Source organism: Gorilla gorilla, chromosome 16 (genome assembly GCF_029281585.2).
Source record: "Gorilla gorilla gorilla isolate KB3781 chromosome 16, NHGRI_mGorGor1-v2.1_pri, whole genome shotgun sequence".
In the NCBI taxonomy this organism is placed as follows: domain Eukaryota; kingdom Metazoa; phylum Chordata; class Mammalia; order Primates; family Hominidae; genus Gorilla; species Gorilla gorilla.
The window spans coordinates 40,871,335-40,883,952 of record NC_073240.2 but is presented as its reverse complement, the minus strand read 5'-3'; the positions used below and the strand labels follow the sequence as shown (position 1 = coordinate 40,883,952).

Sequence of the window (12,618 nt, the reverse complement as noted above, 5' to 3'; positions counted from 1 at the left end):
AATGTTGGCTGGGTACAGTGGCTCATGCCTGTAATCCCAGCACTTTGGGAGGCCAAGGTGGGCAGACCATTTGAAGTCAGGAGTTTGAGACCAGCCTGGCCAATGTGATGAAACCCCATCTCTTCTAAAAATACAAAAATTAGCCGGGTGTGGTGGCGCATGCCTATAGTCCCAGCTACTCAGCTACTCGGGAGGCTGAGGCAAGAGAATCACTTGAGCCTGGGAGGTGGGGGTTGCAGTGAGCTGAAATCGTGCCATCCATTGCACTCCAGCCTGGGTGACAGAGCAAGACTCCATCTCAAAAAAAAAAAAAAAAAAAAAAAAAAAGAAACGAAACGTTGACCCAGAATTCTATATCCAGTAGAAATATTTTTCAGGAAAAAAGATGAAATGAAGACATTCTCAGATGAAGAAAAACTAGGAGAATTAATTGACAACGGACCTGCTCTAAAAGAAAGTGGCTAAAAGAAGTTCTTCAGACTGAAGGGAAATGATACTAGAAGGGAACTTGGAGCTTCAGGAATGAAGAAAGAACAACAACAAAAAAAAGGGTAAACACAACAGACTATTTTCCTAAGTTATTTAAGAGAGAGATATATATATGGCTTTTGAAAGCAAAACAAAATATTGTCTGGTGGGGTTTTCAATGCATATAGATGTAATACATATGGCAAGTATACCAAAAGGGTAGGGAATATAAAGGAACTTTTATGGTTATAAAGCTTCTGTATTTTACTTTAAATGGTAAAACATTAAGTAGAATGTGAAAGTTTAGGTATATTATATACCTTATAGCAACCACTTAAAGTTGAAAGAGGCAAAAAGCCAATAACACAAATTAAAATGAAATACTAAAAAACACTCAGATAATCCAAAAGAAGGTAGGAAAGAGGCTGAAGAGGAACAAAAGGCATGGAACAAATAATAAAATAGTAGACCTAAACCCAACAATATTAAAAATTCTATTAAATGGTCTCAACATAACAAAAAAGATATTGTTAGAGTTCACAGAAAAAACAAGACCCAACTATTTGCTGTGTATAAGAAACCCACTTAAAAAATATAAAGACATAGGTTAAAAGTTAAAGAAGCTAATTAACATAAGTGTCACTAAAGTTGGTATATAACCCTCCACTGCTAAATTCAACTAGCTTAACAGAAGGGTAAAAAGAAAATGACACAAAAACCTGTTACGCAAATATAACAGTATTATTTTGTAACAGCCAAAAGGTGCAAACAACCTAAATGTTCACTAACTGATGAATGGATAAATAATATTCATATGATGGAATATCATTCGGCAATAAACAGGAATAAAGTACTGATACACGTCACAACTATGTTCATTTATGATGAACCTTGAAAATAGTATGCTGAAAATCCCTTTTCCACCCTTCCCTCCCTGGAAAAAAAAAAAGGAAATAGTATGCTAAGTAAAAGAAGCCAATCACAAAAGACCATGTATTGTAGGATTCCATTTAACTGAAATGTCCAGAATAAGCAAATCCATAGAGACAAAAAGCAGAGTAGTGGTTGCCTAGGAGCGAGGTAAGTAGGAATGGAGAGTGACTGCTAATGGGCATGGGGTTCATTTTAGGGTGTTAAAAATGTTCTAAAATTAGATTGTAATGATGATTATACAACTCTAAGAGTGTTTTTTTTTAAATGTGGTTTTTAAAAAGTAAAGAAAGGGAAAAGATGTATCACGCAAACAAAAAGGAAGCTGGAATAGCTGTACTAATATCAGACCAGGTAGACTTCTGAATAAGGAGTATTATCAGGGATAAAGGGAGACATTATATAATGATACAGGGGTCAATTCTAAATGTTTATGCATCTAAAAGAACTTCAAAATATATTAGGCAAAACTGATGAGACTAAAAGAAATAGACAAAATCACAAAGAGGCTTCAAAACCCTTCTTAGTAATTGATATAACAAGTAGACAGAAAGTCATCAATGATACAGAAGACCAGAACAGACTACCAGTCAACTTGCCCTAAATTATATTTACAGAATATTACACTCTAAAAAACAGAATACACATATTTTTCAAGTGTACATGAAACATTCACCAAGATAAACCATAATCTGGGTGATAAAACAAACCTTAACAAATTTAAGACTTGAAACCATATACCTTATGTTCTCTGACCACTATGGAATTAAACTAGATATCAATAACAGAGATATCTGAAAAATCCAAAAACACTTCCTAACTGAAGTAATACACTTCTAAGTAACTCATGGGTCAAAAGGAAGACACGGGGTAAGCTAGAAAATATTTTGAACTAAATTAAAATGAAAATACAGAATATCACAACTTGTGGGATACAACTAAAGCAGTGCTTACAAGGGAATTTAGAGCATTAAATGCTTATATTAGAAAAAGAGAAAGGTCTAGAATCAGTGATCTAGGCTTTCACCTTAAACTACAAAAAGAAGAGCAAGTTATATCCAAAGCAAGTGAGAAGAAATAAAGTGCAGAAATAAAATTAAGAACAGAAAATCATTAAGAGGAAAAAAAAAATCAATGAAATGAACCCAAAAGCTGGTTTTCTAAAACAATCAGTAAAATTGATATCCAAGCCAGACTGAGAAGACACAAATTACCAGTATCAGGAGAAAGGGAGAATCACTATATAACCTACAGACATTAAAAGCATAATAAGGGAATATTATGAACAACTCTATGCCCACAAACTCATTAACTTGGATGAATGGATCAATTCCTTGAAAGACAAAAATCTACCAAAGTTTACTTAAAAAAAAAAAAAAGCCTAAATAAATGGAGAATTATACCATATTCCTGTATAATCCTAATCAAAATCCCAGAAAGCTGATTCTAAAACTTATATAGAAAGTCAAATGAACTACCAGAGTTAAATATAAGAATAAAGTTAGAGGACTCATTTTATCTGATTTCTAGACTTACTATAAAAGGTACAGTAATCTAGATAGCATGGTAAACACTAATGGATACACACGTACATCGGTAGAAAAAATAGAATAATAGAAATAAACCTACATAAATATGATCAACTGATTTTTTAAAAATCAAGGTATAAAGGCAATTCAATGGAGAAAGATTAGTCTTTTCAACAATTGGCATTGGAACAAATGAACATTAATATGCTAAAAAAGAACCTTAACCTCTATCCTCTACAAAAATTAACTCAAAATGGATCAGGGATCTAAATGTAAAAAGCGAAATTATAAAACTTGAAGATGAAAACTTGAAGATGAAAATCTCTGTAACAATCTTTGGCTAGACAAAAAATTCTCAGACACAACATCAAAAGCACGATCCATACAAGAAAAACTTGTAAATTAGACTTCTTTAAAATTAAAAACTTCTGTTCTAAAAAAGACAGTTAAGAAAATGAACAGACCAGGCTTAAGCTGAGAGAAAATATTTTCAAATCACATATCTGACAAAGGCTTATACTTACAATCTATAAAGAACTTTTACAACTCAAATGCATTATGCTAAATCAAACAGGCCAAACTCAAAAGGCTATATATTATACGATTCCATTTATATGGCACTCTGGAAAAGGCAAAACCACAGGCTGGAGAATAAATCAGTGTTTGCCAGGGGTTTGGGTTCAGCATAGGTACTAATTACAAAGGGAATTCTTTTGGGGGGTGTGAAATTATTCTGTATCTTGTTAATGATGATGATCACAAGTCTTTTTACTCCTAGTACCATATACCAAAGAGTGGATTTTACTCTATGATAAATAAAATTTTTAAAATATATCTTAAAAAAAATTGAATAGTAACTAAGTAAACTTAACATGCCAATCCACCAGAAAGCACTTTATTCAGATGCGAAAAAGAGATAATTTATTTCTATTATTTTTAGAGTTAAGACAAGCTCCAAAGAAAGTTTACCGGTGCTGGGACTGTAGTCTTTCTAGTGGTTCAGCCTTCTGTTGAATCCCTTCCTGAAATATCGCATCTGCTTTCCTAAAGTTTTCTCTAGCTTCATATTCTTCTGCCCATGAGATATAGAACTGAGCAAGTGAAACACCAATCCCTTGGTTGTGCAAGTAACTGTACATATCCAAAGGCTCATTGCATAAACGCCCCTGTAACAGAAGTGTTAACAGTTAACCAATTTCTACTCACGTATTGAATGTCTATTAGTTGCCAAACAATCACTGGAGATACTACATGCAACTCCTGTATTGAAAAAAAAATCTATTATTACAATGTGATAAGGACCATACTGGGAGGACCTAAAAAAGAGGCAAAACTGAGCGATTTGTAAGAAGAGTTGGAGAGTAAAGGCTTCAAGAAGGAGTAATAAGCCAGGTGCAGTCGCTTCTGCCTGTAATTACAGCACTTTGTGAGGCCAAGGTAGGAGTAGGAGGATCGCTTGAGGTTAGGAGTTTGAGACAAGCCTAGGCAACATAACAAGACCCTGTCTCTACAACAAAATTTAAAACTTTAGCTGGGCATGGTGGAAGGCGCCTGTAGTCCTAGCTACCCAGGAGGCTGGGGCAGGAGAATCACTTGAGCCCAAGAGTTTGAGGCTGCAGTGAACTATGATGGTGCCACTGCATTCTAGCCTGGGTGACAGAGTAAGACCCTGTCTCTAAAGAAAATTAAAAAAAAGGGGGAGGAAGGGGTTAACATTTGAGCTTAGCCCTGAAGGAGAAATGGACTTTCATCAGGTGGAAAATGGGAAGGGAAGGGTATTTCAGCCAGAGAAAATAGCATAAGCAAAGATACAGAAAATTAAAAGTTATGTAGGGGTCCAGGCAAGATAGTAGTCTGGAGAAAAAGGCTGTGATAGGTCTTGAATATCAAGCTAATCAATTTTGAATCTGCCTAATAGTAATTGTTGTATGTGTTAGGGTGGGTGAGCGATAAGCAAAGGAATGACATAGTCAAATCTGTGTTTTAGAAGGGACATTATGAGACCATATACAATGCAGATAGTTCTATTAGCAAGAGGGAGGAAAATATCACTAAAAACCTCACATCACAAACATTTTGATAAATTTTTTCAGTCTTTTTTCCCTTAAGGATGAAAGGATATGTATTATCTTATAAAGTTTTGAACATAATAAAATTTGCTTTTATTCCACTATAATACTGCATCATTCACTTTTCCATGCTGCTGCTTACACTTAACCATTATTTTTTATTTTTTTTTTATTTCTAGAGACAAGGTCTTGCTCTGTTGCCCAGGCTGGACTGCAGTGACACAATCATAGCTCACTGCAACCTCGAAGTCTTTTCACTATTATTTTTAAATGAATGCATCATGTTTCATCTAATAGAGCTTCCATAATTTAATTGTTCATCTACTTCTGGATATTTAAACAACTTCTAATTTTGCCCAATTATAAATAATTCTATAAAAAATAACTTCGTGCATACAACCTTTCACATTTTACATTATTCCCTTAAGAGAAATTCCTAGAACTATGTTAAAAGGTAACAAATTGCTTTCTGAGAAGGTTGTAAAAATTGTTAATGCTAAAATTTAATAATTCGCAAAAATACTCATTCCACCAGACTCTAATCAGCATTAGAAGCTATTAAAAACAATCCCTAAATTCACATAAAAATAGCATTTTTTTTCTTTTTTTTTTGAGACAGAGTCTCACTCTGTCGTCCAGGCTGGAGTGCAGCGGCGCGATCTCGCCTCACTGCAACTTCCGCCTCCCAGGTTCAAGTGATTCTCCTGCCTCAGCCTCCCGAGTAGCTGGGACTACAGGCGCCCGCCACCACGGCTGGCTAATTTTTGTATTTTTAGTAGAGATGGGGTTCCACCATATTGGCCAGGATGGTCTCCATCTCTTGACCTTGTGATCCACCCACCTCGGCCTCCCAAAGTGCTGGGATTACAGGTGTGAGCCACCATGCCTGGTCAAAAATAGCATTTCAATGTTCTAGTTAGGAGTTCTTTTACTACTAGAGAAGCTACCATTTGTTACTCTACCAAATATCTCCTATTTATCTGTTCCTAATTGTCTAGCCCAGGTTAAGTCCTTCTTGTATTTGTTTCTATAGAACTCGTAATTTTCTCTCTGTTACAGTTACAATTAATGGCTTCACATTTGTCTTTCAGATAAACTAAGTTCTACAAACTCAGAAGACATTGCTATTATATGCCAGCCCTTAATCATGGTCTAGTACAACAAATGCTAAATAAATGGAATGTTTTATTTATATCTTTAACAAAAATAATTAGTATTTTATAGTTTAATTTTGCAGTAATTCAGTAAATGGATTTTTCTTGCTTATTTAAATTAGTGATGTTTTCTCATATGTGGTAGTGTTTCAAGAAAAGTTATAACTCTGAATGTGCTACCAGCATAAGATCCAGTCTTTGATATCTGTCACTACACAAATACAGCTTAACATTGATTTCACTATTTTGAGAGTTTTCTGAATGGTTCTGGTGTTCTCGTGCGTGGGACAGCCAGTAAAGATCAGGTTATTCAGAGTGCTGAATAAGATCACTTAAGAAATAACATAAATAAAAGGACTATATGGTTAGATTAATAGATCTAAAAGTTAAATAAACCTTTTTTTTGGTAACCCTTAAATTGCCAAACTAAAATAATTTTATACCTTTAAATAAAAATACCAGAAGTTTTCCAGAAACAATTTTTTCCTTAGCTAGACTGTAGGAGTCACATAAAATAACTGACTGGAGAAATCCTTCTGCAAAGCGAAAGAAAGTAGTGTGAAGAATTCATCTGTTACTCCTCTTGACCAGACCCACAAAGAAAAAGCAATAGTTTAATATGTACCTCATTAGCCACATACAAAGTTCAGATTATTGCTGATCATTCTAGTGCTGATCATTTGAATTTGATGGTTGTCTATACCCGTGCTTCTCAAATAATCTGTGGCGAAGGGGCCAGTTTTATTGTGTGTATGTGTGTGTTCCATTATGGACTGATATAAAGTACAATAAAAACAGAAGTTACTCGAAGAATGATGATGTGCTTGGATGTCCCGGCAATATCAAATTGTTACCAAAGTTTCCAAAAGCTCACTTTCAATTTTTGTACTTATCTCAAACAGTATGCAAACCCTTCTTTCAGTAGCACTGATCTAGATTATGCTTTTTACTTCATGATATTATTCTTCTTCAGTACAAGCACCAGGTTATCAAAAATAAACAGATAAATTATTCTAATTAATTGTTACTTTTAACAACTCCAATTAAATATAATCGTAGAATCCTGGGATTAAAAGTCACTTTAGAGGTGCAGCTAGTCCAATCATTTTTTTTTTTTTTTAATCTTTTTTTCTGAGACTGAGTCTCGCTCTGTCGCCCAGGCTGGAGTGCAGTGGCATGATCTCAGTTCATGCAACCTCTGTCTCCTGGGTTCAAGCGATTCTCCTGCCTCAGCCTCCCGAGTAACTGGGATTACATGTGCGCACCACCACGTGCGGCTCATTTTTGCATTTTTTGTATTTTTAGTAGAGATGAGGTTTCACCATGTTGGCCAGGTTGGTCTCGAACTCCTAACCTCAGATGATACACCTACCTTGGCCTCCCAAAGTGCTGGGATTACAGGTGGGAGCCACCACACCCAGTCTCCAATCTTTTAATAAATTACATGTAAAGATATTATTTAGGCTAGTGACAAATGAAGGACAAAATCCATTGTTACACCACCAGGGTCCACAGACTCCAGGCTAACAAATCTGTTTAGCATTCTTTGGGTGCCATTCTTCATTATAAGTTTCTGTAACTAATATCCATAGGGTAATTTCTCCAACCTTTCACTAAGGATGTAAAAATATTTGTCGAATGTCCTGAGGAAATCAAGATACCTTATGCCTTCAGGATTTACCTAATTTTTAATACTTGTAACTACAGTTGACCCTTGAACAACGCAGGTCTGAACTGCATAGGTTCACATATACACAGATTTTCTTCCATCTCTGCCACCCGTGAGACAGCAAGACGCACCCGTTTTCTTCCTCCTCAGCCTACTCAATGTGAAGATGAGGATGAAGATCTTTACAATCATCCACTTAATGACTATTAAATATACGTTCTCTTCCTTATAATTTTCTTAATAACATTTTCTTTTCTCTAGCTAACATTGTTGTAAAAAAAAAAAGATATAATACATATGGCATACAAACTATGTGTTCATCAACTTTATGTTATTGGTAAGGCATCTGGTCAACAGTAGGCTATTAATAATTTTGGGGGCCAAAAGTTATATGCAGACTTTCAACTGGGTGAGGGGTGGGCACACCTAAGCCCTGTGTTGTTCAAGGGTCAACTGTATTGGAAGTTTAAAATCAGTCCTCCTTAAGACTTTAGTAAGAAATTTCTTTCTTACTTTATTACTTTATTTTAGTAAGAAATTTGTTTCTTACTTTATTACTTTATTTTAGTAAGAAATTTATTTCTTTATTTTAGTAAGAAATTTATTTCTTACTTTATTACTTTATTTTACTAAGAAATTTATTTCTTTATTTTAGTAAGAAATTTCTTACTTTATTTTATTAAGAAATCTTATCAGTTTTAATGCCAAGAGATTTATTTTAGTAAGAAATCTTATCAGTTTTAATGTCAATATTTCATCATATTGTAGTGGTTGTAAATAATTCCAAATATTTATTGTTTTTTTTAAATTTATTTTAGAATAAAAGCAGTAATATTAATGTCTAAGAAACAGTGGTCATTTTTTTAATAAAAATTATGTTTTTCCTACATGTCAAGTAAGACAGTACAAAGTAGTGCTGGGATTACAGGCATGAGCCACCATGCCCAGCTGAGGCAGACATTTTTGGCTGTAGCAATATACTAGGTGAAAAAAGTCCAAAGACCAATAAAAAACTAAAATATCACTTCTTTATGTTGATGACTTTCATAAAGGAGTGAAAGGGATACCAGAATCACAGAGGGAATTTTTTCCCCAAACAACCACACTGCTGCCAAATGTTAGCTCCTGCACCTCCTCCTCCAGTACAGTTGAATGGCCCAATTATGTTTTTCTGTTTTGGTTGTTTTTTTGAGACAGGATCTTGCTCTGTCACTTGGGCTGGCGGACAGTGGTGCAATCTCGGCTCACTGTAGTCTGGACTTCCCGGGCTCAACCGACACTCCCACCTCAGCCTCCTGAGTAGCTGGGACTACAGGTGCTATGCCACCACACCTCGTTAATTTCTGTACTTTATGAGATGGGGTTTCACCAATTTTGCCCTGACTAGTCTTGAACTCCTGGGCTGAAGCGATCAGCCCACCTCAGCCTCCCAAAGTGTTGGGACTACAGACATGAACCACTGCACCCAGTTATGTTTAGAATAAATAAATAAGTAATCCGGACTAGGGGTGTTGGCTCACGCCTATAATCCCAGCACTTTGGGAGGCCAAAGTGGGAGGATGGCTTGAGCTCAGGAGTTCAAGACCAGCCTGGGTAACAGAGAGAGAAGTCATCTCTATTAAAAATTAAAAAATTAGCCGGACGTAATGGCACAGCACCTGTAGTCCCAGCTACTCACGAGGCTGAGGCGAGAGGATTGCTTGAGCCCAGGAGGTTTAGACTGCAGTAAGCCATGATGGAGCCACTGCACTCCAGCCTGGGTGACAGAGTGAGACCTTATTTCAAAACATAAAATAAATTATTAATCCATACTCACTGAGAGATCTACAGACTTTGCGATCAATCTTAAAGGGGCGAAAATACCTTATTATACTATATTTAAGTCCACCTTTAAGTAGAACCAATTTAAGAAGTATTGCATATTTATTAAATGTTTCCAATCTACTAAATGGTTCAAAATGGCTGTTTTACTTTTTTTTTTTGGTATACCAGATACCTCTAGAGAAAATCTCTTAGTTTAATATTTAAAACTCAGATGGCACTTGAGAAAGACTTACTAATTTAAGCCAGAGATTGAGAAATCGAGGATCACTATAATATCGTTTTTCTCCTTGTAGTGCTTCTACAGCTCTTTCTAATAACGTTGACATATTACTCTCCTTCCCACCTTGAGGATAGTTCTGCTCTGTCCAGCTGATATACCTAAATGGGAAGAAAAAGATAAGAACACATTTTAAATTTAACATGTACTTTTGTTCTTGCTCCAAGACCCATTCTGGATTTTAGCAGAAGTAAAGTATGTTTCTTTTGAGGTCCTCAATGACATACCCTAAGCCTGTATCCCTCAAACTTCTCCAAAGTATCTCTAGTACATGCTTCTGGGGAAAACTGAGGATAGGGATAGAAGGGTGTAGTTCAAAGTCGTACATCATAAACTTGAAATTTCTTGAATCTTAAACACCTCAGGAAGATATATTATGATTATTCTGGATCTCTGTGCCCCCAGGACACCACTGTCTACTCTGACACACACTCCATATACCCCAATTTGAGAAACATGGCCATAAGGACTTATCTGTTAATGTTTCTATTGTCCTTGTGAAATAAAAAGACCCACCTATCCCAAACATCCAGAGGGTCATTTCCAGTGTAAAATCGAATTTCATATTCAAATGCCCTGAAATGTAAACAGAAAAAGTTAGCATATGCAATAGTGACAACAGCCAATGAACAAGTATCACTTCCATTTTTATTCATGTAATAAGTAGGTAATATTGATCTAAATTATTGCACTAGAGTTTATGGGTTTGTTAAAGAATAGAAAAAGGCCAGGCATGGTGGCTGATGCCTGTAATCCCGACACTTTGGGAGGCCAAGTGGGGTGGATCACTCGAGGTTAGAAGTTTGAGACCAGCCTGGGCAACATGGTGAAACCCCATCTCTACTAAAAACACAAAAATTAGCTGGGTGTGGTGCCAAGCACCTGTAATCCCAGCTACTCGGGAGGCTGAGGTGGGAGGAGCACTTGAACCTGGAAGTAGAGGCTGCAGTGAGCAGAGATTGCAGCACTGCACTCCAGCCTGGGCCACAGAGCAAGACTCTGTCTCAAAAAAAAAAAAAGAATAGAAATAATTAAGATTCTACTTAACATAAGAAGAGAGAGAAAATATATAGAAATTAGAGAAACAAATTTCAAGACAACATACAGAAAAGTAGTATTAATACTACACAGCAGTTAAGAACTCTGGAACAAGACAACCTAGATTCAAATTCAGCTCCACCAATCACAAGCTGAGTAACACGGACAAGCTACTTAAAACTGTTTTCAGTTTCCTCATTTGTAAAATGGGGATAATAATAGTACTTTCTTATTAGGTTGACTAGTCTTAAATGTAAAGGGTTTACACACATGAACAAATATATAAATAAGAATTTTAAAGTTCAAAAAAAACTTCCATGGGTAACATTGGTCAGAGAAGAATAATACCATAAATAATTTGGAGAATACCTCAAAAAAAGGGTAAAATATAACTATAAAAAGCTGGGAAAGGCAGAGGGCTAAGACCAAATTAAGACTGACCAGTTAGAATAGACGGGAAGAATTAGGTAATAAGCCAGAATTTGGATAATGATTAATAAAAATTGGATAAGCAGTTATGTTTGATCTAAAAATAATTAGTCCCTGACACATGGGAATTTATACTCTAATAAGAAAAACAAAGTACACAAATGAAAAATGAACTAGTAATACAAAGCAGGATACTAAATTACAGTTGCCAAGAATGGATAGTAAAGGCTTTAAGAAGTCAAAAGGAGGTATCACAGAAGCAGCCTCAGAAGGTGAGACTCTGAAGGAACCATGGAATTTGAAAGAAAAACAGTTTTTTCAAGACAGAGGGAAACTAATATTGAATAAAATTACGAAGGTGGAAGAGCCCATCCAAAGGAAGGTGAGTGAACCCTAAGCTATAACATAAAGTCAGTACCGAGAGCAAATGGAGACCCCTGGAGAAGTAAGAAGCACACGCTTTAAATGTAAATTTAAAGACTTTGGATTCCATCTACTCCAGCCACTATTGGTTCTTTAATTGGAGGGCATCTTAAATATAAGATTTCAGAAAGATTAATCAAGCAACTTTATAAGGATAGCCAGGCATTAGAAGAAGGGACCACAGTTATGAGGCTAATATGGCAATTAAAGTGTGAAATAATGAGATTATCTGCAGAAATGGTAAAACAATAAAATCTAAGGCACTACTGATAAAAATCAGCAATCCTACCAATTGATCTATAGATTCAAACCAATGTAACCAAAATCCCAGTAGGCTCTTTTCTTTTCTTTTCTCTTTTTCTTTTTTTTTTTTTTTTGAGACGGAATTTCGCTGTTGCTACCCAGGCTAGAGTGCAATGGCGCAATCTCGGCTCACTGCAACCTCCACCTCCTAGGTTCAAGTGATTCTCCTACCTCACTTGAGGCTTGAGCCACCGTGCCCAGCCTTTTTTTTTTTTTTTTTCTTTTTCAGTAGGCTCTTTTCTAGAAATTGACAAGATGATTTCAAAATTTGTTTGCAAAGGCAAAGGACCAAGAATAACTAAAGCAATTTTGAAAAGAACAAAAGCTGTAGAACTCACTCTGCTGGACTTGCTATGTAAAACTAATCAAAACAGTGTATTTTATTGGTGAAAGGACAGACAATTTGATCAATGGAACAGAATATAGAGTCCAGAAATAACCCACACATATGTGGTCAAATGATTTTTGAAAAGGGCCCCAACACAATTCAATGAGGAAAGGAAAA

The 12,618-nt window shown here is 35.7% G+C and overlaps 1 protein-coding gene across 4 annotated transcripts in view; it reads right to left on the bottom strand.

The window, feature by feature from the left end:
• Positions 1–12,618, bottom strand: part of BUB1B (BUB1 mitotic checkpoint serine/threonine kinase B) — a 60,336-nt gene that overhangs the window by 40,545 nt on the left and 7,173 nt on the right. For all 4 annotated transcript variants that reach the window (XM_019011019.4, XM_055363363.2, XM_055363362.2 and 1 more), the window contains exons 3-5: positions 10,437–10,496; positions 9,877–10,021; positions 3,897–4,093 (exon numbers count right to left, since the gene is read on the bottom strand). In XM_019011019.4, the coding sequence (XP_018866564.4) occupies positions 3,897–4,093; positions 9,877–10,021; positions 10,437–10,496 (402 nt within the window). The remainder of the gene's footprint in view (positions 1–3,896; positions 4,094–9,876; positions 10,022–10,436; positions 10,497–12,618) is intronic.